The sequence below is a fragment of the Crinia signifera genome, chromosome 3, assembly GCF_055691185.1.
Source record: "Crinia signifera chromosome 3, ASM5569118v1, whole genome shotgun sequence".
In the NCBI taxonomy this organism is placed as follows: Eukaryota; Metazoa; Chordata; class Amphibia; order Anura; family Myobatrachidae; genus Crinia; species Crinia signifera.
Genome location: NC_139219.1, coordinates 167,042,113 through 167,067,232, shown reverse-complemented (window position 1 = coordinate 167,067,232; position 25,120 = coordinate 167,042,113). Strand labels below are relative to the sequence as shown.

The window sequence follows — 25,120 nt, the reverse complement described above, 5'->3', positions numbered from 1 at the left end:
CACCCATCTGTGTGCTTGTACAATTAAAAATCGCATCGCATTGCATGCCGCAATATTGCGGGGGATGCAATGCGATGCCGTACGATGGAATCGTGGGCGCCGTTATATGAAACAAGTACCACAAATATATATTTATTAGAACATATTACTCTGTGCAGTAATCACGAAGAACGTCTTTTTTTTCATGAAGCAAGCATGTCCTTGGGTGTTCTGCTGGCCAAAGCTTCTCTCCACACACATGACATTCTGGGCGAGATTTATTGTGTTGACCGTTTTTCCGAAAATGCGATTTTTGCTCAAATCGCCCTGTATCGCCATTTTTTAAAATCACATATTTTTCCAGAAATCGCGTATTGAATGAGGTGTGTATTCCGGCATGAAAAGTACGAGAGTGCGATGTAGGGCGATTTTCGGGATGAAAAGTGCGATTTTTTAGTCATGAAAAGGTGCGATTTTGTTAAAATGTGCGATTTTGTGATAAAAAAAAAAAAAAAAATTGGCATGAGGTCCCCCTTCCTGTACATAACCAGCCCCGGGCTCATTGAGCCGGACCTGGTTCCAAAAATACGGGGGACAAAAAGCGTAGGGGTCCCCTGTATTTCTGAAACCAGCCCCGGACTCTTGGACCGGTCCTGGTTCCAAAAATACGGGGGACAAAAAAATCTGGGGGTCCCCCGTATTTTGAAACCAGCACCGGGCTCCAACAGCCCCCAATGTCATGCCACAGCCGGGGGACACTTTTTACACAAGGTCCCCCGGCCGTACCTTGAGCACCATGGCTGGTCAGCCTTGGACGGGGTACCTGGAGGAGTGGGGACCCCCCCAATAAAGGGGTCCCCCCCAGGCTTCACCCGTCTAGGGCTGAAGCCCGGGGCTGTCACCGGCATCCCTGGCCATTGGACGCCGGCCTGATATGGTTAAATTCACATTCCTAACATTGCTTAATACAGGAGAACTACAAGTGCCAGCAGACCTCCCCCGCATGCTGGGACTTGGAGAACCACAAGTCCCAGCACGTGGGGCATTAATGGGCCCGCTGGGACTTGTAGTCCACCTGTAAAAAGAATGTTAAAATAAAACACACACACACACAGAAAAGTAAAACTTTATTACATACACACACATCCACACACCTCACTTTTACACCGCTATACATACCGATCCAGGATCCAGCGCTGGTCTCTCTGCAGCAGAGCCGGACAGCCCGCACTGACAGCGGGCTGAACCAGCCAGTGTCCCAGCGCGACACTGGCTGAGCTATGCGTCTCCATGGAGACACATAAGCCGGAGACGCTCTCAGCCTATCAGGGCTGAGCTATGCGTCTCCATGGAGACGCATCGCCCAATCACGCTCTCAGCCTGTGTCGGGCTGGGACAGCGCTACAGAAGCTGTTAGCTGCATCGGAGGAAGCCGGTTCAGCCCGCTGTCTGTGCGGGCTGTCCGGCTCTGCTGCAGAGAGACCAGCGCTGGATCCTGGATTGGTATGTATAGTGGTGTAAAAGTGAGGTGTGTGGATGTGTGTGTATGTAAAAAATTTTTTACTTTTCTGTGTGTGTGTGTTTTATTTTAACATTCTTTTTACAGGTGGACTACAAGTCCCAGCGGGCCCATTAATGCCCCGCATGCTGGGACTTGTGGTTCTCGAAGTCCCAGCATGCGGGGGAGGTCTGCTGGCACTTGTAGTTCTGTATTAAGCAATGTTAGGAATGTGAATTTAACCATATCAGGCCGGCGTCCAATGGCCAGGGACGCCGGTGACAGCCCCGGGCTTCAGCCCTGGACGGGTGAAGCCTGGGGGGGGGGACCCCTTTATTGGGGGGGTCCCCACACCTCCAGGTACCCCGTCAAAGGCTGACCAGCCACGGTGCTCATGGTACGGCCGGGGGACCTTGAGTAAAAAGTGTCCCCCGGCTGTGGCATGACACTGAGGGCTGTAGGAGCCCGGTGCTGGTTTCAAAATACGGGGGACCCCCAGATTTTTTGTCCCCCGTATTTTTGGAACCAGGACCGGTCCAAGAGTCCGGGGCTGGTTTCAGAAATACGTGGGGACCCCTACGCTTTTTGTCCCCCGTATTTTTGGAACCAGGTCCGGCTCAATGAGCCCGGGGCTGGTTATGTACAGGAGGGGGGACCTCACGCCAATTTTTTTTATTACTTTTACACATATTTTACCAAAGAACCGTACACAGATCACAATGATCTGTGCATGGTTCTGACAAAATCGCCATGTTTCTGACAAAATCGCCAGTCAGGATCAGGTCTATTTTTTTTTTGAACTTTAGACCATTTTTGGTGGCGATTTCCAAATTCGCATCTCATTAAAAATGCGAATTGTATATTTTTCAATGGGGAAAACATCTGGATGCGAATTCCGGAGTTAAAAAAAAAATCGCACTTTCAGAAAGTGCGATTTCGCGGCAAAAAGTGCGATTTATGCCGCAAATCGCCACCCATTAAGTAGTCGATTTGGGAAAAAAATGAAAAAACTGCCGTTTTTGCGATAAAAATCACCAAAAACCCAACATCGATCTCTAATAAATGTCACCCTCTGTCTCTCTTAGTCTGACTCTTCATTATGTCTCTCCCAGTATGAGCCCCCCTTCATTATGTCTCCCAGTATGACCCCCACCCCCTGCTCCTCACCTGTATGTCTGTCCAGACACTGCAAGAAGATCATGGAAGCCAGCCTTCTCCACTTTAGCATCTTGGGAGCAAGTGGTTTCTTTCCTCTTGCTGCCACAAATAAAGTCATGAGATGGCAGGGAATGATGTGGGACACAACACCCAACTTGCCTGCTGGCATGTGGTTTTAGGTTCTCGGAAGAATGAATAAAGAAGAGTTCAGAGCGCAGGCTATCAAGAAGGGTGAACATGCAGGGCCAGTGTGGGGTTCTGACGGTCCTGTGTCTATGCCTTTGGTAGCCAACCCTAGTCCTCGAGAACTACCAACAGTGCATGTTTTGCAGGTCTCCTCACAGAATCACAAGTGAGCTAATTAGCTCCATCTGTGGATCTTTTAAAATGTGTCAGTGATTAATGAGTGCAGCTGTGCAGCAGCTAGGTTGTCTGGAAAATGTGAACTGTTGGTAGCTCTCGAGGGCTAGGGTTGGCTACCACTGGTCTATGCTAATGTGTGGCACCCTCTAGTGGCCAGCATCCATAGGCAGCCCCAGTGGCCAGACTGTCTCTCCTTGCAGCAGGATCAACACAGGTATTTTCAGAGCGCCTCACAGTACCAGTTGGCACTGGCTTCCCCATGCCACCACTGGGACTGCTGCACCATTGTTACGCTACTGGGTCGCACCCTTCAGGGCACCTCCTGCCCGGGATGAAGCACTGGGCAGTGGGCGGCAGGCTAAGTTTTATTATATATTTATATTATAATTTTTATTTGTGTAAAAAGAATAAAATTACATTGGGTTTAACATTAGAACTACAAGTGCAGGCAAGCCTCCCCCACAGCCGGGACTAGAACAACCACAAGTCCCAGCATGTGGGGCATTAAGGGGCCCCCTCATACTTGTTCTACTGTTAAAGCAATGTAAAAATAAAGACAAACACACCAGAAAATAACTTTCTATATAGACACACAAGGCATGTCCCTGTCACTGATTTTCAATGGGCTTTGGACAGAGGCGTAACTAGAACTCTTTGGGCCCATAGCAAAATTTTACACAGCCAGCCAATCAGCTCCTACTTGCCATGTCACAGACTTTGTTTGGCAGAAGATTGGTTGGTTATCACTCTCCAATTTATTACTTTTGAAGCTCTGTGCATCTGGCACTTGGCCTGCAATCTTCCAGAAACTTGCACCATATCGGCATACTACAAGTCTACCCTTTACTACAAAATCTTCACAGGAATTACTTCAGTCCTGGTTTGCATTCTATCAGAAGCCTGCACCATCTTTCATGCCACAAATTATCCAGACAATTTAACAACCTCAGGTACAGTATGACCTGCATTCTTTCAGTATCTGTGTCAACTTCCAGCATTATATTCAGCCTTGCCCCATGACTCGGAATCTTTGCCTGCTCCCCCCAGTTTAATATCATGCATACCAATTCTCTTGAATTATCCAAATCAAGTCAGCAAAGTCCGTATCCCCTGAACACTCCCTGGTGTGTTAGATTCTGCGCCTCTGCTCTGGGTTAAAAGCCAACCACCTGATTCCGGATTGTGACTCTGAAAATACCAGTTATCGTAACACGGCGCCGGGCCTCCTGGCTAACAGGTGAGGCTGCTAAAAGTTAAGATGGCTATACACCAACAGATTTATTGTCAGATCTGGCTGGATAGAACAAAAATCTGGTACTTTCTGAATGACCGGTTTCCAGCATTTCCAAGCAAATGGTCAACTGTCATCCGTAACCAGACTTTTGTTCCAACCAGCCAGATCGGACAATACATTTATAGGTGTATAGCCATCTTAAGAAGAGGAGTATGAGCCAGAATGAGGTAAAGAAAGTGTGTGAATGAGAACTGGGCATTATGTAGAAGCAGTGCTTCTGCTGTGGGCACTACTAATGTCAGTGTATATGCAGCTCTACTACTATGGGCATCATGTTTGTAATCGGCATTCCTACTGTGGGCATTATGTATAAGGGGTGCTACTATAGTGGGCATTATGTATAAGGGGTGCTACTATAGTGGGCATTATGTATATAAGTAGCGCAACTGTTGTGGATATTTGTGTCTAAAGCTCCGTAAACATGGAGCAATATGATCGCTGAGCAATATTGGTCAGTGTCCAGAGATGGCCGCTGGTCACAAGAGCATGCTCCTGCAACCACCCCAGTATTCCGCATAACGGAGACGGCAGGATTAGGGGGGGGGGGGTGTGCAGGCACCTACGAGGGAGCGGTGGGCGCTTTCAGAATGGAGCGCGTGAGCATCTGCCCTTTTGGCAGATGGCGATAGAATGAGAGCTGCTCCATCTGTATGTGGTTAATTTTTGTGCTAACAAATAGTTGGTATTGCTAGCTATTGCTTCCTGTATATCCTTCAATTGTATCCAAATACTTTTTACAGATCCTGGATTATTTGTTCATGTTAATACAGATACCAAATAAACTGAAGTTAACATGTTATTTTCCTTTTTCATTTACATCATTGACCAACCTCGGTCATTGAGGATCACAATTGGGGACACAATATACTGTATTTTAGCAGGCTATTTAGATTAGGAAATTAAATGTGTTTTGGATTGAGTTCAGCACTGGTGGATCATACCAATTTCTCTGCCCCCCTTATTTTGTAAAGAAAAGAAAAAAAAAGTGGGTTCTATTGTGGAACTACAAGTACCATCAAGCCTCCCCTGCAAGTAGGGACTTTGAGAACCACATGTCCTAGCAGAAGGGGAATTATTGGGCCCACTGGGTTGTAGTTCTACAACAGAATCAAAAGCAAAATAAAAACAGACACACGAATAAAGTACAACTTTAATACATACTACAATCACACATACATACTTACCTATAGGGTCCCCCGTAGGCCTGTCCTCTTCTCGTCATTTAGAGCTTACAACTCTTCTTCCGATACAAGACAGGCAGCACAGCAGTGTTCGCCAGGCTGGGGAATGCCAACACACTGAGCGGCGCTGGTGCTTGCGGTACAATCCCCCTCTGCCAGGCTGGCTTACAGTGCCTCCCAGGCCTGATGATCCAGCTCCGGGATTTGCGTTCCACTATATCAGTGGTTCCCAACCTGGGGTACTAGTACCCCTGGGGGTACTCTGCAGACCAGTTGGGGGTACTTGAAAATAATATTGGTAATGGCAGAAGAAGTCTCCAGGATAAGTCTCCCATTGCCATGGAGACAAATCACGTTACAACACCGGTTCTGTCTGCATCGTCATTAGCGTCTTCTCATGTTTTTGCCCGATCAGCAATCCACTGGGAGCTACCTGCGCTGCCACAGGTGGAGGAAGCAGTGGCATTCATCTTACAGGCGTTAGCAGGAACCCTGGAGACCGTACACAGCCAGCGGCCAGACACAGAGGGACTCTATTCCTGACCACACAATACTCCTCAGCTACTCCTTAATATAAGCTTAATCAAGGGTACGGGAGAGAAAAAAGGTTGGGAACCACTGCACTATATGATAAGCAAACCAAATGGTACCATCCATTGAACGGTACTAGTATCTTCAAGGGGGGGAGGGGGGAGAGCTATACAATACCAAACTAACGGAACTCTGTGCAATGGGGTCAGCTAGGTAAAGCGCATTGGCCATCTCCTCTCCACCAGTGGACCCTAAAAGTAGCAAAGCAAAAACCACCCACCACGATGTCTGCCACAGTGGCAAATCTTTCTGCTACTCACCCATGGCCTGATTAAAGGTTATTTAGGCTGCCCAGCTGGCGCTATATCACAATATACATAAAGTAATCTCCCCAGGCAGGAGCCAGATGCTGATACCATGTGTGTCAATGTGCTTTAAATGGCAGTGCCTATTTTTATCCCCAGTTGGAAGTGTATGTTACAAGGCAGGAGGGTGCTCTTGCTTTTGAAAAGGGGCTCCCCTGCCCCCCATCCCCTCAAAGGCTCCGCCCCCATACATCAATGCCAGTGGAATTTTGGAGCTCGTCAGCTATGGAATCAGCAGAGCAGTCAATTACCCTAGCTCTGTGATTTTACTTGTTTTCCACTTCATGTCTGAGTTGCTGTTGTTCCTGAATGCTTCTAATTTCTAATATTATCAATTACTGTTGATCGTGGTATATTCAGCATGAATGAAATGTCGAAACAATCTTATTGCAAAGGTGGTATCCGATCACAGTACCACGCTTATAGTCACTGAGCTCTTCAGACCCGTTTTGTATCACAAATGTTTTCAAATGGAGACTGCATGACTAGGTGCTTGAGTTTATACACCTTAATTCAATAAGTTTCAGGTGTGGCCAAAGACTTTTGTCCATGTAGTGTACCTATGAGGTGTTGGGGTTCTGAGCATCAGGATGCCGCTGCTAGTCTTCTGACCACTAGCATCCTACACACTGGGATCCTTATATCTATTAGTATTACTGTGATGCCATAAGGGGTGTACACATATGCTGCAGGCTAGGTGATTTTTGACCAAGCAATTTTGCTTAGACAAAATTGCGATGTCACTGCCAGAAATAAGCAGGGAGCCGCCCACGTGTACCACCGAATAGACACTGCAGTATCTAGTCAAAATATTCTTGACTGCAGTATCTATTCAGCCAGGCGATAGCGACGCTGCATAACGCTATCGGCCTCTGTGCACACATGGGGCGATTCAGGCAAACCTAAGTGATTTTGATGATGTACTCATAATCGCTTGGAAGAATCTCCCCATGTACATGTTTCATGAGCATATCCAACTACTGTAGGCATGGGGGATACTGCAACAGGAAAAGCTCTGGGTTTAGTGCATACTTGCCTACCTGACCCTCTCCAAGCGGGAGAAAATGCTCTGCTCCTGGATTTCACTGGTAATGTATGATTGCCAACACCTGTAGGGAGCTAGGTAATTGATAAGAAAGGTGTTTCACCACAGGTGATGGTAATCATACATTACCAGTAGGGTTGCCACCTCACTTTTGTTCGATTCCTAGAGATTCCCACTTCGAACCCTAATGCGCGCGCGCTCCAGGAAAGTGGGCATGGTCTATTAAAAATGGACGTGGTCTATTCACAAGTGGGCATGGTGTCTAATACATATATATATATATATATACATACACACACACACGAAGCAGAACTTTGATCACCTGAAATTAGTTACATTTAAGAGGCAGAGCTGGGCTGCTGGCAGGCCGGGGGGCAGCACAGCAGGCAGGCTGGGGGGGCAGCACAAGGCGGAGAGGCTCCTGTTTGACTCACCACCACAGCCGTCGTCAGTGTGTCACAGCGATGGCGGCTGGCAGGCAGCGCGGGGTCCAGCAGTGGAGGGCGCCGGGCGGAGGCAGGGCAGCACGCTGGGACACTGATCACCAGACCAGCGGAGAGGGGGCTGCAGGTAATGACGTCATCGCGTCTGTCAGGGTGCGGAGGCAGGCCTGGCAGGCGCAGCGGCCATTTCTATGGTGGCAGGACTCTGGGAACGGGGGAGATGCGTCAGTGGAGGCTTTTTCAGACACCCGGATTCCGGGAGAATCCCGGAATCCGGGAGACCCGGAATCCGGGAGACTGGAAAAGCCTCCTTGAGGGTTGCCAGTGCCACCAAAATCAGGAGAATCCCAGAAATCCGGGAGAGGTGGCAACCCAAATTACCAGGGAAGTCCAGGAGCAGAGCATTTTCTCCCGCATGGAGAGGGTCAGGTATGCAAGTATGGTTTAATGTTTGGAGTAGAGATGGGTCGTTCCTGAACGAAGCGTATCTTTTGAACGGATCCCTTTAAAGAACGAGTGAGCCGCCGATCCCAAAAAGGTGAGCCGTCGGTCTTTGTCATACGAAAATGACCCACCCTCCCGCCCGGTGGATATAAATGAAATTAAGTACAGGTGAAATCTCACGAGAGCTATCGACCTCTCGCAAGATTTTATGGTTTGTTAATATGAAATTAACCCTTTTTCAATGCGAGTCGGAGATCCGTGTAAACGATACGGATCTTTTCACCGACTGATCCACTGGATCCCGGCTCGGCTAAGTGATCCGTTTAGCCCATCTCTAGTTTGGAGTGGTACCATTATCATCCCTCCCAACATGAACCTCTCCATGAGGGACACAATGCTCTGCTCCTGCACTTCCCTCTGAATGAATAACTGCCATCACCTGTGTTTATAAACACCTTTCTTATCAATTTCCCTGTTTGGCACAGGTGATGGCAATCATACATTCAGAGGAAAGTCCAGAAACAGAGCATTGTGTCCCTGCTGGAAATGGTCATGTAGGGAGGTGTGCATTATTATGCATTGGAGTAATGCATGCAAACTTAAACATTCAGAAATCACGATGGTCTCATTTGTATTTTTTTACAAATATAATCATGTAGTTTAAATACAACGTTCTGCACTGATAACACTGCATCGCTGAGCGGTTTTTAGAAGAGGAAGAAAAAAGGTCAGCTAAGTGGCAAATGTTCTGCACAACATGCTCTGAAGTAGTTCACTGATGCGATCCCGGTGGTCCCATGTTCTCACGTGAACCTGGCTGCTGCTGCTGACAGACCGCGGTGGATGAGCCGGAGAGAGTGGGGACCTGTCGGGGATGCGGCGGGGAGAGGGGCAGGCGCTCCCCGCTCCTCCCACACGTGTGCACCCGGCTCTAACCGCCTGCTTGAGGCTGCTGCATCCGGGTTGTTCCCGGGAAGAGGAGGCCGCACAGTGACAGCGATGAGGCCGCGGCTCTGAGTGTCAGTGTATGGCCGGGGACATGGCGGACAGCGTCAGGAAGAAACGGGTGCGATTTGCACGGGCAGAGGACGAGCAGGCCGGGGAGGAGGAGGAAGAGGACGAGGAGGACATGCTGTACGAGAAGCGGCCGCCCAGCATCCTGGGAGCCGGCCTGGAGGAGGATGGGAGCCTTACCGGGGAAGTGGCGGACGAAGTGCGTCTGGTGCCCGGCGGCGGGAGCCCGTGCGGGGGACTACGATGCTTTATGACCTGCGTCATGTGCGCTGCCTTCCTGGGGCTGGTAAGCGGGAGCTGCCCCCTGTCCTGTCACCCGGCGCACACCTGTGACTCTGTACTGGCCCGGGCTTATGCTCCATAGCGCTATACTCCGCTTCATGATTTTACACTACACACCCATAGCTACCTCTCTATCTCATGGACTGCTGACATCATCCAGTGAACATTCTCTTTCTTGTAGCCTACACACACTAATCATACTTAACTACCTGACCCTCTCCATGAGGGAGAAAATGCTCTGTTCCTGGACTTCCCTGGTAATGTAGGATTGCCAGCACCTGTGGGGAGCTAGGTAATTGATAAGAAAGGTGTTTCACTACAGGTGATGGCAATCATACATTACCAGGGAAGTCCAGGGACAGAGCATTTTCTCCCTCGTGGAAAGGGTCAGGTAGGCAAGTATGCAGTACGCCAGAGGTTCCCAAATGTGGTCCTCAAGGCACCCCAACGGTCTAAGGACGGGATGTATTAAAATACATCGCCGCCGCGATGCTGCCGCATATGTACTAACATATGCGGCTGGCGGTGCGGTGACGGAGGCCCCCCGCGATACCTGTACACTGGTGTGTGGGGGGTCTCCGTCACCTCCCTGCCGCCCAGGGCCGTTTCTAGAGGCGGACAAGCCGTGCAGCAGCCCGGGGCGCCGCACGGCTTGTCCGCCTCTAATAAACAGCCGGGGCGCCCGGCAGCAGCTCCCCCCAGCGCTGCCTCCCTTCCTCCCCCTCTCCGTCTCACCTCTCAGCTCTCACCGTCCACCACCGGCGCCGCTGATTAATTTCCATGGGGAGGGGAGGGAGCGCATCGTGCGTCTCTCCTTCCCCTCTCTCACTGTGTCACTGGGCTGTCAGCCAATCAGGAGACAGCCCGCGATGTATGAATGGCTGACAGCTCAGTGAAGGGGAAGGAGAGACATGCGATGAGCTCCCCTCCCCAAGGAAGATGAAGAAGAGGCAGCAGCAGAGGCGATGGCAGCAGGGGGAGGCACAGTGAGTTACTGTATATGCTGCTTCCGGCACTGTGGGGCATATTGGCACTGTGGGGCATATTTGGCACTGTGGGGGCATATATCTGTGGCACTGTGGGGGCATATATCTGTGGCACTGTGGGGGGCATATTTGGCACTGTGGGGGCATATATCTGTGGCACTGTGGGGGCATATATCTGTGGCACTGTGGGGCATATTTGGCACTGTGGGGGCATATATCTGTGGCACTGTGGGGGGCATATTTGGCACTGTGGGGGCATATTTGGCCCTGTGGGGGCATATATCTGTGGCACTGTGGGGGCATATTTGGCACTGTGGGGGCATATATCTGTGGCACTGTGGGGCATATTTGGCACTGTTGGGGCATAGCTGTCACTGGGGGCATATATGTGTGGCGCTGTGGGGGCATATGTGTGGCACTGTGTGGGAATAGCTGTCACTGTGGGGGCATATATGTGTGGCGCTGTGGGGGGCATATCCAGCACTGTGGGGGCATATATCTGTGGCACTGTGGGGGCATATATCTGTGGCACTGTGGGGCATATTTGGCACTGTTGGGGCATATCTGTCTCTGTGGGGGCATATATGTGTGGCGCTGTGGGGGCATATGTGTGGCCTTTGAGGGAATAGCTGTCACTGTGGGGGCATATATGTGTGGCGCTGTGGGGGGCATATCCAGCACTGTGGGGGCATATGTGTGGCACTGTGGGGGCATATGTGTGGCACTGTGGGGGCATATTTGGCACTGTGGGGGCATATCTGTGGGGACATATCTGTGGGGGCATATTTGGCACTGTGGGGGCATATATGTGGGGACATATCTGTGGGGGCATATTTGGCACTGTGGGGGCATATTAGTAAATGGCATCAGTTGTGCGGCAGCGGCTCGTGGGGCATAATGTGTAATGGGCATTACGGTGTGGGGAGTATTGCGTAATTGCCATCCCAGTGTGGGGTGTAATGGGCATCACGGTGTGCAACAAAAATGTGTAATTTTTATCACGGTGTAATATGTAATTGGCATCACAGTGTGAGGCATAATGTGTAATTGGCATCACAGTGTGTGACGTAATGTGTAATTGTCATCACGGTGTGCGGCGTCATGTGTAATTGGCATCATGGATAAATAGTGTATAATGATTTAAGTAGCCTGTCATTGTTTGGCCTTGATCTGTGAGGCGTACTAGGTCACTGTGTGGGCCTTTATGTTTTTTATGTCACTGTGTGGCCTTCAGCCCGCCAACTTAAGTGCAGGAGGACAATGACAACTCCTGCGGTAACCAATGTCTGGTCACGCAGGTCGCAAAAGTGTGATGTAAGGTAATTGTTTTCTGGCTAGGCCACGCCCTTATATTAAGCCTCACCCCTTTTAAATTAAGCCACACCCCTATTTCGCCGCGCGCCTCCGGCGCGCTCAATTTCTTCTGTGCTATGTTATGTATTGGGGGGGCGCATTTTTTTTTTTTTCGCCCTGGGAGCTAAATTGTCTAGAAACGGCCCTGCTGCCGCCACGCTCTCCCCTCACGCCGGGGACAGCTATGCTGCTTCACTAGGGGGAGGCAGGGCTTCCCTTCCGGGGTCCAGGAGGACCCTTCAGGAAGGTAAGCCAGAAAAGGGGGGGGGGGGGGCGGCGGGTTTGCGTCGGCGGCCGGCGAAAAGAAGCCCATAGGCTTCTATAGGGTATCGCCCAAAGGTGGCGATACCCTACACTGCGGTATCATTTTTGATACATTGGAAAATGCAGTAAAACCGGGGTTTTACCGCATTTTCCATTTGATACATCTCGCCCCAGGTATTAAGTATATCCATGCTTGGCCACAGGTGACTTAATTAGTAACTCAGTCAGTATGATTTAATCATCTTTGCTGAGCCATGGATATACCTAAAACCTAGACCGTTGTGGTGCCATGAGGACTGCGTTTGGGAACCTCTACAGTACTCAATGATCTTTTTGATAAATGTCCCTCAAGATATGTGAGGTGATGTTTTACATGCAGGTTGTCAGACGTTTGTATGCACTGCATTTTCTGCACAGCATCGCCTTGTGTCGACCAATGAACATGGGGGCAAATGTTTAAAGTCTGGGGAAGTGATAAAGTGGCTGCCTACAGGGATTTTGGGGCCCAGGACTGATTTCCAGTTAACCCTAACCACTGTCCCCTATCTGTATATGACCACATCTCAGTGTTTGCAATGACAAGGCATGTGATAAAAGTTTTAATTGTACATGACACTATTTTGGTCTATTTTTCTTACCTTTCCTTTTATTTAGCAGTATAGGGTATTTTAATAATATATACCTATTTGTCTCTTAGGGAATGGCCATTTCTGTATTAGGACCGACTTTCCATGATTTAGCTGCTAATGTAGACAGCACTGTTGGAAACATTTCCTATATTTTCGTGGGACGTTCCTTAGGATACCTTGGTGGCTCTGTCTTGGCAGGTGTTCTTTTTGAGCGAATGAATCAGCTCCTTCTTTTGGGTACGTAACCAATATTTTTTGCTTTTATGATGTGCCTTATTGTTTCCTTAATATTCCTGTTTCATCACACTTCACTAACGTATAACCGTTTGCAAGGAACACCATTTTTTTGTTTTTGTTTTTTTTGTTTGGTTGCTGCAGGCATGTGTGCAGGGTGACAGACCGCTCACAACTTCCATACTTTCTTATAAGCTAAACTAGTTGTAAGGATCTGGAGAATGTTATAGCTTTTTGTAGTACAGGTTGAGTATCGTCTAAATCAGGGCTGGGCAACACCGGCCCTCCAGATGTTTTTGAACTACACATCCCAGCATGCCTTGCATCAGTTTCAGCATGGCCACATAGCAAAACTAAGTCCTCGAGGCAGCACTCAGTTAGCAACTGGTGTGAGATAAATCCATCAATGGCAGGTATTCAATGCTGTTTGCGAGTGGTGACAGCGAGCAGGGCTTCCTGCTCGCTGTCACCACTCACCCTGACAGCATTCAACACAGCCTCCGCATCCGCCAATTCCCCCTCACTCCGTTTTTTGAGCGAGGGGGAATTGGCGGAGGCGGCTCCAGAAGCAGCGAGACCCGCGGCTAAAAACTGCGGGTTTTCTGCAGTAGCCGCGGGTCTCGCTGTTTTGGGGAATTCTCGCCATCCTGTGACGGCGAGGATTTCCCCAGAACGTTGAATAGAGCGAGCGGCCGGCGCGGGGGTTAAACAGCGAGGATCGCTGGTTTTCAGCAATCCTCGCTGTTTAACCCCCTCTCCGGCCGCTCGCTGCGGCATTGAATACCCCTCAATAAGTCATGCAGACCAAGGTGCCTTCCGTATAGCAGTTGGATAAACCGCTTGTATAGACTCCCGGCGGCGGCACTCAAAGTAAATAAAACACCAAAGACTGTGGGTTTTAGCCAATGTTTCAAGGCCGTCTGGCCTTTTTATCAAGGTGCAACGAGACTCTGTGTGTATGTGTGTATGTGTGTATGTGTGTGTATATATATATATATATATATATATATATATATATATATATATATGGAGCAGGAGTCCGGCACACACAACAGCGACGTAGCGCTTCACAAGGTAATACTTCGCCCGGTGCCCTCACTATGATAGTGAATAGCTTCAGTGTGGAGGTGCGGCACTCGAGGCATTGGCAAAGAAGATGCAGTACAACGGATCAGGTTACTATCAATATATATATATATATTTTTTTTAACATACTTACCTGGTCCCCTGGTCGTGCTCCAATGGTCCACGGTGGTCTTCAGCAGTCCCAGGGGTGCATTGCGCGAGTTTGCCGGTGACATCAACAAAAACAAAAAACCCGAAATACTCTGAAAAAACATGTTTTTTTTGGCAATATTTCGGTTTTTAGATATTCGGATACAGAATACTCAACCTGTAGTAGGATAAGTAAATGTATGTGTGTGGTAAAACTGGACAAATAGAAAATTGTAAAATTACAAGGTGAATACATACTACAATGCAACAAAGAACATGTTGGGGCAGATGTATAAAGCCTAATAATGTGGTGATAACATACCAGCCAATCAACTCCTAACTGTCATTTTCCAAACACAAATTTTTGGTTGGTGCATTATCACCTTCTTCTCTATCACTTTACCAGGCCCCATTTTGTGACCATCATCCTTAACATGGGTCTTCAAACTGCGGCCCTCCAGATGCTGTGAAACTACAAATCCCAGCATGCCTTGCCACAGTTTTGCTATAAGGGAGTGTTAAAACTGTAGCAAGGCATGCTGGGATTTGTAGTTTCACAACATCTGGAGGGTCGCAGTTTGAAGACCCATGATCCTTAACATGCAAACAGACATGAATGAGCAGTATGGGAAATAATGTAACTGGCTTCTGACACTCAAATACAGAATGTTTCAGTCCTGCCGGCACATGTGATGGTAATAGGTGTAATACAACCATCAATGCTAATACAAGGGAGTACATATGCTTTGTGTTATTAAAAGTATCCTCCTTGCTCCCAGAATGCACTTGGGTTGCTTCTAGTAGTAGCCTAGAAGTGGCAAGCTTTTTACTTTTTATAATGGGTTCTCCGAAGGATTTATTTTCGCATCCCTCCTAAGGTGCGGGCAGAAATTCGACAAAACTAGTGCAGCTCAAAGAGCAATGCAGCAGGGGACTTAAGTTGGAGAATGTGTAGAGAATTAGTGAAAATATGTGTTATGCGTTAAGCAGCAAGGTAAGCAGTATACCAAAGATGAGTTTCCTCTAGTCACCGAAGGTGTACCCCAAGGAAACTAGGTATCTACTTAACCATGCTATGTTTGTTCAAATAGGTTTCCAGGAGCGTTTCTTCCTAGTATCTGGGGTCCATATCCATACTAGGGAGAAACGCTCCTGGAAACCTATTTAAAAGAAAATTGGGGCCCATTCAGACCTGTTAGTTTGGGCCCAAATTCGTCCCTGTCCCCGATGCTTGGGGTTTGCACATGTGCGATTATGCACATGTGCTAACCCCGGGAGCCAATGGCTTCTGCGAGTTTCACACTCGCTGAGCCGCTCGCTCCAGTAAGGGAGGACATGGGGCGGTAACCAGGGATGCCCACCGTTTTATGGCCATCCTCTACGAACGAACGCAGGTGTGGCGATGCCTGCTCTGGGTGGTCTGCTGATGTCACATGATGTCAGCGTCCGCCCCAAATTTGGTGGATAGCGGCTGGACTAAAAGTCTGTCTAGACTGACATTTATTACCGAAGGGCAGAAAAATCATTCAATGACGTGCGACCATCGAATGATTTTTCTCTAGTTTGGCTGCTTGAAAGGGGATGTGTTTGCGAACACATCCCTTTGCATGTTAGAAAGGGGATTCATTCGGGTGGGTTGTGTTTACCTGTTCGCTAGGTTGTGGACATGCGCACCCTAGAGAACTGGTCTGAATTCCGTCCCCTGTGCGGTTAAGTAGATACCTATTTTTCTTAAATAGGAGAATGTGACTAAACGCTGTTTCACTCTGTTCTGGTCACAAGTACTGGCATTTTCTGACATAGCAGCGCACTGAATTGAATAGCTGCGGACTCTCCTTCCTGGCGCTATTCAATTTCCAGTTAAATTAATTGGCCCTAATGTCTGCAATGCCAGGCTGACTTCTAGATGGAGCTCATATAGGAAATACATAATCCTGAATGTACGATAGATCCTATTATTATTATTCTTTATTTATATGGCGCCACAAGGAATCTGCAGCACCTAATTAGAGAGTACATAAATGAATAAGAAAAACAATGACCTACGGTACTTGTGTATTATAGTGGCGCCCATCGCATTGCATACCAAAAGGCATGCGATGCGATATTGCGCAATATTGTACAATCTCATACAATTTTAAAATTGTATGAGATTGTATATGGCATACAATGCGATGCGATAAAAAATTGTATAAGCACCCTAATGGGTGCTTACAATGTTAAATGCACCCCCACGCCACCCCCCCCCCACTATAAACGTGAACCCGAAGCGTGGTGAGCGGCGGCGGTACGCGTCCTCCGACCTTTCCATACCCCCACTATCCACGTCGGCGTGGAATTGAGAATAGAAAGTGTGGCGAGCGCAGCGAGCCACCGAGCCTGAAGCGCGGCGAGTGGACGCGGATACCTGTGAAGCCCGCGAAGGGACGGGGATACCTGTGAAGGTATCCGCGTCCCCTCGCGGGGCACGCTGCGTTTGCCACGCTTCGGGCTCGATGGCTCGCTGCGCTCGTCACACTTTCTATTCTCAACTCCCCGCCGACGTGGATAGTGGGGGTATGAAAAGGTCGGAGGACGTGTACCGCCGCCCCTCGCGGGCTCGCTACGCTCGCCACGCTTCGGGTTCACGTTTATATTGTGGGGGGGGGGGGTGGCGTGGGGGTGCATTTAACATTGTAAGCACCAATTTGGGTGCTTAAAAGCACCCTTTAGGGTGCTTATACAATGTTTCATCGCATAGGGGGCAAAAATCGCGTTGCATCGCATGCCATCGGGTGCATGGCATGCGATAAAAACATTGCGCGATGAACATCGGGGTGCCGCTATAATACACAAGTACCTGACCTACAGTTGAATACAATAGAGGACAAGTACATGGTACATAAACATAACTGCATCAGAGGTATAAGTATCAGTGTGGCCAAAAACTGCATGATTTGATGCCATCAAGAGAGAGAGGGCCCTGCTCGTGAGAGCTTACATGAGAGGGGCAGACAGACAGGGTGATGCAGAAGGGATAGACGTGAGCATGGAACAGAGTTAAGGTGAGATTTGGCTCGGTTTGGTAAAGAAGTGGGTTTTGAGAGCCTGTCTGAAATTTTGTAGAGAAGTGGAGAGTCTGATAGGATAGGGAGGGTGAGAGAATGTCAAGGGTTAGAGAGCAGCGAAAAATCTTGGAGATAGGAGTGCAAGGAAGTAATCAGTAGGAATATGCATAGTCCACTATATGTCTAGTTCCTCAAATGCACAATTGCATTGCATCCAATGCTGCTGGTCTGCTCTCTAATGCTGGTCACACATCAGACCAACTTTCCTCCAACCATCCAACTAGTTGGTTGGTTGGACTGAAAATCTGGTACTGTATGGGGGCAAATGCCAATAAGCAATTTGCTCACAAACTCAGGAGAATGGACAAAAACATTCAGTGAAATAGTTTAAATCAAAAAGGTCAAACTACAGTACATTGTCTGAGTGACAGTTGTCCATTTTCAGATTTGGGAAACTAATTAATGAATTACAAATTACATTTGCTCTCATCCAGTACCAGATTTTTATTCCATCCAACCAACTAGTTGGATGGTTGGAGGAAAGTTGGTCTGAGGTGTGGCCAGCATTAGAATTTCAGGAAGACTTTTTAAATCTAGTGTGTACCCTTTGACCTCGGATAAAGTAACACATCTGATAAAGTAACACTTTATCATGGAAGTGAGCATGAAGGAAATATGATGGTAAATCGTGTTCTAATTGTCTGACTCATGCTACGTGATGCTGCTAACCAATAGTTTGGGTGAGGAGCGGGCAGAGATGATGCTACGTGATGCTGCTAACCAATAGTGTGGGGGAGGAGCGGGCAGAGATGATGCTACGTGATGCTGCTAACCAATAGTGTGGGGGAGGAGCGGGCAGAGATGATGCTATTTGATGCTGCTAACCAATAGTGTGGGGGAAGAGCGGGCAGAGATGATGCTCTCCACACCTACCTATTGCACAATGAATATTTAGCAGAGGGATTAATGTTAGTGTGTAGAAGGCAAAAATTACCTTGAAATCTGACAATAATCCATATTGAAGAGTATAATTAATTGGGTGTGGTATGAAGCTCCGACAGTCGGGATTCTGACTTGAGAATCCCGACCGCCGGGTCTCTGACAGGTGGCTAGCACTAAAGGTGCCCATACACGGTACAATTGTTGGGTGCGATGAGATGTGATCTCCAATCACACCTCATTGCGCATCTCAAAAAGTATGCGCTGCACCTACTTTTTGTACTAGATATCTCATTTCATTGCATTGCAAAACCTATGCAATGAGATGAGATATTGTATACAATAATTGTACCGTGTATGGGCACCTTTAGATTCCCGTCGCAGGCTCACTGCACTCATCACGCTGCTTTCTGCACTCACCACAGGTTCTATTCTCACTCTGTGGGTTTCATGGACCCCCATGAGGTAGAATAGCCCCTGTCATTATGGAATCTGATGTCTGTGTACTAACAGTTTGAATTTCAACTGTCACAGCATCCTCCGGCACCTAATTAATTGGCATGGTGGGAAATATTGTTGGCCCCTATCAAATTGCATGTGTGTGTGTGTATGACTTTCAGCTGCGCTGACACACTGCACTGAAGCAAGGTGTGTTCCAGCTACTTGGCAATACTTCTTAAAAGGTATGAATTCTCTCTCTCTATATATATATATATCTCTATCTATATATATATATATCTCTATCTATATATCTATATATATATCTATATATATATATATCTATATATATATATATATCCAAATTGAAAGATAATCATGCTTCTCGTCCTCTGTGGCCATCTGTAATTACCATTGTCAGAGATTATTTAACAGCACCTGAAGTGTCAATAGTTAAAGAACAGATTTCTGTAGGGGAGATTGTTGCTAGGCGATATGATCTCATGTCTGCCTTCCTGGTACTGTGTTCCATGCTACAGTACCTATCAATCCGTTTGGATATTTTAGGATCTTCTGCTGTGATCTTTATTCTGTGTACACAGGATGCAGCCCTGCAGTCAGTCCTTGTACCTCAAATGAGTCTGTTTCCTCATTTAGGGCCAGATGTAGCAAGCTTCAAAGAGTGATAATAGAGAAATAAAGTAGCGCTTACCAATGAGGAATATTCAAAAGTGAAAAAAATTTAATAAAAAATATGATATACACAATTCATATTAACATTTGAACAATAAAATGGTACCATATAATATGGGGGAAAAATAAAACATAAAACCTCTCAGGGCCCTCAATAAATGCCGATGTAGTTGAGTTAAAAGTGAAACAGGATCCGCTCCTATTTGTGCCGTCTAAATACAGTCCCGAATGGAACGGTGGAGTCCTTTTGGACTGGGGGTGTTAGGGGTTTTCCACTGGATTCAATAGTACACAAATAGATGAAGGTATAGTTACCACTGTGTATCCCTTTGGAGATTTGTATCCATATAGGACTGCTGTAGTAAGCTGTTTTCTCCGTTTGAAGGGAGGAGGCAGATGGATTTTCCTCCTAGGTAGGAATCACGATGGATGTGGAAAAAACAGGGTAGCAATGTCCCGGACAAATAAGTTTCCAAAAGTGGGGATTGAAGACGGCTGGTTGGATCCTGATGCATGCAGAGTAACAATGGCAGTGAGGGGCTGTGAGAGGGAGCAGCTTCCAACGCGTTTCACTGCCTCTAGGGGCAGCTTTTTCAAGGATATATCCTTGAAAAAGCTGCCCCCTAGAGGCAGTGAAACGCGTTGGAAGCTGCTCCCTCTCACAGCCCCTCACTGCCATTGTTACTCTGCATGCATCAGGATCCAACCAGCCGTCTTCAATCCCCACTTTTGGAAACTTATTTGTCCGGGACATTGCTACCCTGTTTTTTCCACATCCATCGTGATTCCTACCTAGGAGGAAAATCCATCTGCCTCCTCCCTTCAAACGGAGAAAACAGCTTACTACAGCAGTCCTATATGGATACAAATCTCCAAAGGGATACACAGTGGTAACTATACCTTCATCTATTTGTGTACTATTGAATCCAGTGGAAAACCCCTAACACCCCCAGTCCAAAAGGACTCCACCGTTCCATTCGGGACTGTATTTAGACGGCACAAATAGGAGCGGATCCTGTTTCACTTTTAACTCAACTACATCGGCATTTATTGAGGGCCCTGAGAGGTTTTATGTTTTATTTTTCCCCCATATTATATGGTACCATTTTATTGTTCAAATGTTAATATGAATTGTGTATATCATATTTTTTATTAAATTTTTTTCACTTTTGAATATTCCTCATTGGTAAGCGCTACTTTATTTCTCTGTTATTGCTCTCTCTTTTTTTAGGGACCTACTCAGTCCCTCTAAGTAGCAGCTTTGTTTGACATCCACCCCATATACAGCGCCCTCGGACTACCCCAGGGTGGTCCTTTTGTTTCTTCAAAGAGTGATAAACAGCCAGCCAATCGGCTCCTAACCGCCGTGGTACAGTCTGGGTTTGAAAAATGACAGGTAGGAGCTGGTTGTTTATCACTTTTCAAAGATTGATACATCTGGCCCGTCCCGTACAGAGGACCTAATTTACAGTCTGGTATTCTATTGCTTTAAATAATACAAAGTCTTTGACTTCATTCCTAGTCTCTTGCCTCATAATTTGTAGTGCAGGCATAGCCTGTTTTGCTGTCCACTTTCCAAATGGATTTAATCTACTTGATTACTGAACTAGTGGATTGTATGAACAGCATGGCATTCTTAAAACTGTATAAATGTGGCTTTTATACAGTTTATAAACCATATAAAGAGGCATGACTGCAACTCACAGAAAATGTTATTGTTTTTTTTTTCTTCTATTTTGTTTTATCAGGAATATCAATGCTGTTGACTTGTGCAGGCCTATTTGTTTTACCATGGTGTAAGAAGGCCATACTTGTAACTGGAGTAATGTGTCTTGTGGGCACATCTATGGGATTTCTGGACACAGGTAAGTGCTCTGCTTCATATAAGTTCTGTTTAAAAATATTATTCTCAACTGCTAAATAGTTTGTGTTATTTGCGCTTTGTCTGAGGTTTTGATTTTTAAGACCAAAGCAGTTGCTAAAGTAGTAGATGCCAGTAGCAGACATTAATTTTGAGTAGCAATATTTTACGATTACAATGTTGACATCATTGTAGTGCTAACACTACAAGTATCAGACTGAAAGCACAATGTTCACATTGTAGCCAGAGACGTTCTAACTATAGACTAGACCAGGGGTCCTTTAAACTATTTTGCTCTGGGACCCCATCCGACAATAAAAATAATTACGGGACCCCAGCAAGTTGATGCAGAAGGCCATCACATGTGTAGCCAGCAGACAGCACATACATGGCAGCATTGTGGAGGCACAGAGTGATGGTAGGAGCCTAAAATAACAGACAATTCAACAGGTTGTTCAGACTCCTTGAATCACTGACTGAGATTAGAAAAGTCATCTGTCTGATGGTCAGCAGCATGGAGTCGCGACCCCTCGCTGAGAAGGTCGGGACCCACTTTGGGGTCAGGACCCACAGTTTGAGAACTGCTGGACTAGACTTATAGCTGACTCACTGTTAGTTTCCTTGTTGAAGAGATAGAGTGCATTTAAATGATTTACTTATTTATTATCACAAATAATGTGAGTGGATGCTCATTGCAAGTCTGCAAATGGCCTGGAAAAATATCACAGGTCTGCGATTAGCTGCAAATCCATTTGCAACTCAATCACCTTGGAATTATTTTCCCAGTGGGAGCAGTCTGTGCGTAACCCAGAACTTACTCATACGGTGCGATAGAAACAGACTGATCAGGGTTCGTGCTGACATCACAAGCCTTCCTCTAAGAAAGCCTAGCATGCCTGTATTTTCCCTGACACTCCCAGAAAACGCCTGATTACCACCAGTCAGCTTCCTGTCAAACAACTTGCATATGGCAAGCAATTATAAAAGATGCTGGATGGCCTCGCGTGTGCGCACTGTGAGCCGTGCGCATGTGCAGTTGTTTGATTGTTGCTCCGCCTGCAAATTCACAGCCCAATGAGCAGTTCTGAATAAACTGCATTAAGCAGTAATGTACACAGCACCACATCAATGCTAATTAAGTACATCCAAACATGATAAAATATTCTTGAAGCATTGGTTTATGGGGCATTGATGCACTGACATTTATCATGATTATTAGTTTGTCCCCCAAAGTAATTGCCTCCTGCTATGTTTTTTCTATAGATTCCATATCTTTGGGTACTGTAGTTGAATAATGGCTTCATGGGAGTTTAATAGTTCCTCTTTTCATATAAAATTTTGCTCCTGAGCCTCTAGTGTTTACATAATCTGAATATGAAATGATTAAATAATGTTATTCTCTGTTAACTTTACATGTTTATTAGTGACCTTTAGTTGATATCATGTTTGTAATTCTATGTTTCATCCTATACATCAGGAGGCAACGTGGTCATTCTGAACACATGGGGAGATGAGGCAGGACCACATGTACAAGCTCTGCACTTCAGTTTTGCTCTGGGGGCTGTTCTAGCTCCAATCTTGGCAAAAATAATCCCAGAGATTCTGCCTCAAACTTTTCATGGTCCACTAGATCTCCCTCTTGGAATAAAAAAGTCAATGCTGTCCTATATTGTTATCGCAACATATATTTTGCTAGTCTCGTTATTTTTATTTATCTTGTATGGTAAAAATCCAGCACAACAATCAGATACCAAGAGTTCAGAAGATAAAGTTCAGCCCGCCAGATATCACAATGCACTTATATTTCTGCTTTTCCTATTTTTCTTCTTCTATGTTGGGGCAGAAGTTGCCTATGGCTCATACATATTTACCTATGCCACCACTATTGCAGAGCTGGACGACAATGAGGCAGCTGGTCTGAACTCTATATTTTGGGGATTATTTGCTGCACTTCGGGGTATGGCCATCTGTTTTGCAACCTGTTTGTATCCTGGCACCATGCTGCTTCTTAGCATGATTGGCTGCACTGTGTCATCTTTATATTTACTACTGTTTTATAAAAATCGTATTGTGCTTTGGGTAGGAAGTGCACTCTATGGCGCTTCAATGGCTACAACGTTTCCCAGTGGATTTTCCTGGGCACAGCAATACACAACCTTAGGAGGGAAGTCTGTATCCTTATTTGTGATTGGGGCAGCACTTGGGGAAATGGCTATTCCTGCATCTGTGGGTTACCTTCAGGGACTGTTTTACCCGCTCCCAGTACTTATGTACGGTATCCTGGCATCATCTGCATTCACTGCAGTCCTGTTCCCTGTTATGTACAAATTAGCCACCTGCCCAAAAGACAAGACACGGTGGGAAAGAGTTGAAAGCGAAGACCGAAGAGCTTTACTTTCAAGTTCTGGTATAGAAGAGGAGGAAGAGGATGATGGGCGGCATTGGAATGAAGTAGATTTTGAAGCTATTGAAATGAATGATCAGAGTAAGCACTGTAACAGCATGATGCTGGTGGATGCATCAGAGATGACTTCTACTTCCGGCATCAACAGCCAACCACTTGCAGAAAACGGGACAGTGGGTGAGCAGATGGCTACCCAATCGCCTTCAAAACTTCTTCTCAATTTGAACAGAGAAAAAAATGATTAGTAATGTAATACCGTATTTGTTTGATAGTGTACAGGCTATAGCCCTGGCTAAGTCCATTAGCTGTGGTAAATTACAACAGTTAATTTGATACTGGCATTAATGGTGAAATATGTATTTGGAATAATTTAATTGGGTAGAACAGTCACCTAAATCTGGTTTTATCCAGCAAACCGTTCCTATACATATAACCAAATTCTGAAATAACTGGAATAATAATGTTTTAAATATGAGAAACTTTGAAGGCTGTACATTATAAATCAAATACAATTTTGTAAAGCTTAATATTAAGGAGAACTGGTCAGTTTGAGATGATTTGTAATTTTTTATAGTTGCAAAAAAATATAAACCCCAAAACATTTTTTCATGCTTCACTCCAATTGTTTAATTTAAAAGAAAATGTACAAGGTGGTGTGCTTTAGATTTCTTTATGCAGATTCTACATGTAGTATTATTGTGTTTTAACTGTTATACAAGGCTATAGTTCAGAAAATTAAGGTCTTGTCCTTGCAGGGACAGAATGTTTGATTTAATTGCAGTTAAAATGGATGGTACACATGATGTTGCCACATTGTAACCCTAGTTTCTCATTGTCAGTTTGATGTCTATAATTGTTTATGGATTTCATTGCAGTTATCAAATATGATTTGAGCTCCTATGAATGTTTATATAATGTATCAATCTCACAGATATCTCCTAAATTCTGTGTCTGTTGAGTTGAGACTGTAGTGTTGGGACAGTCAAGAAGCCCCTAAACTAGTTGAGATAGATCTCGACAAGATGTGACTGATGTGTGAGCTGTTTTACTTTTGTTTTCTTGTGTTTATAAAATTGACATTTGAACATACATTGAATAATGTCATTATTTTATATATGTAGGAATATTTATAATTGTATTTATGGTTCACATTCTTTTATAATACTCGGGATTATGTATATATATTTATGTAATGCAAATAATAAGGTCTCGTGAGCAGGGTCCTCTCTCTAAAAAACAAATTTTATTTTTATATATATATATATATATATATATATATATATATATATATATATATATATATATCTATCTCTATATATATATATATATATATATATATATATCTCTATATATATCTCTATATATATATATCTATATATATCTATATATATATATATATATATATATATATATATATCTATATATATATATATATATATATATCTCTCTTATATATTTAG

The 25,120-nt window shown here is 45.8% G+C and overlaps 1 protein-coding gene across 1 annotated transcript; it reads left to right on the top strand.

Moving 5' to 3' along the window:
- The first annotated feature begins 9,099 nt into the window (after positions 1-9,099).
- SLC60A2 (solute carrier family 60 member 2) lies at positions 9,100-24,749 on the top strand. Its single transcript, XM_083176895.1, has 4 exons — positions 9,100-9,601; positions 12,898-13,066; positions 21,144-21,260; positions 22,734-24,749. The coding sequence occupies exons 1-4, from the start codon at positions 9,329-9,331 to the stop codon at positions 23,903-23,905; spliced, it is 1,731 nt and encodes a 576-aa protein (XP_083033021.1). The 5' UTR covers positions 9,100-9,328; the 3' UTR covers positions 23,906-24,749.
- Positions 24,750-25,120: the final 371 nt, after the last annotated feature.

Coding starts and splice junctions, on each gene's coding strand:
- SLC60A2 (XM_083176895.1), top strand. CDS start 9,329: ATGGCCGGGGACATGGCGGACAGCGTCAGGAAGAAACGGGTGCGATTT. Junction 9,602..12,897: donor GCGCTGCCTTCCTGGGGCTG/GTAAGCGGGAGC, acceptor TTTGTCTCTTAG/GGAATGGCCATTTCTGTATT. Junction 13,067..21,143: donor GAATCAGCTCCTTCTTTTGG/GTACGTAACCAA, acceptor TTGTTTTATCAG/GAATATCAATGCTGTTGACT.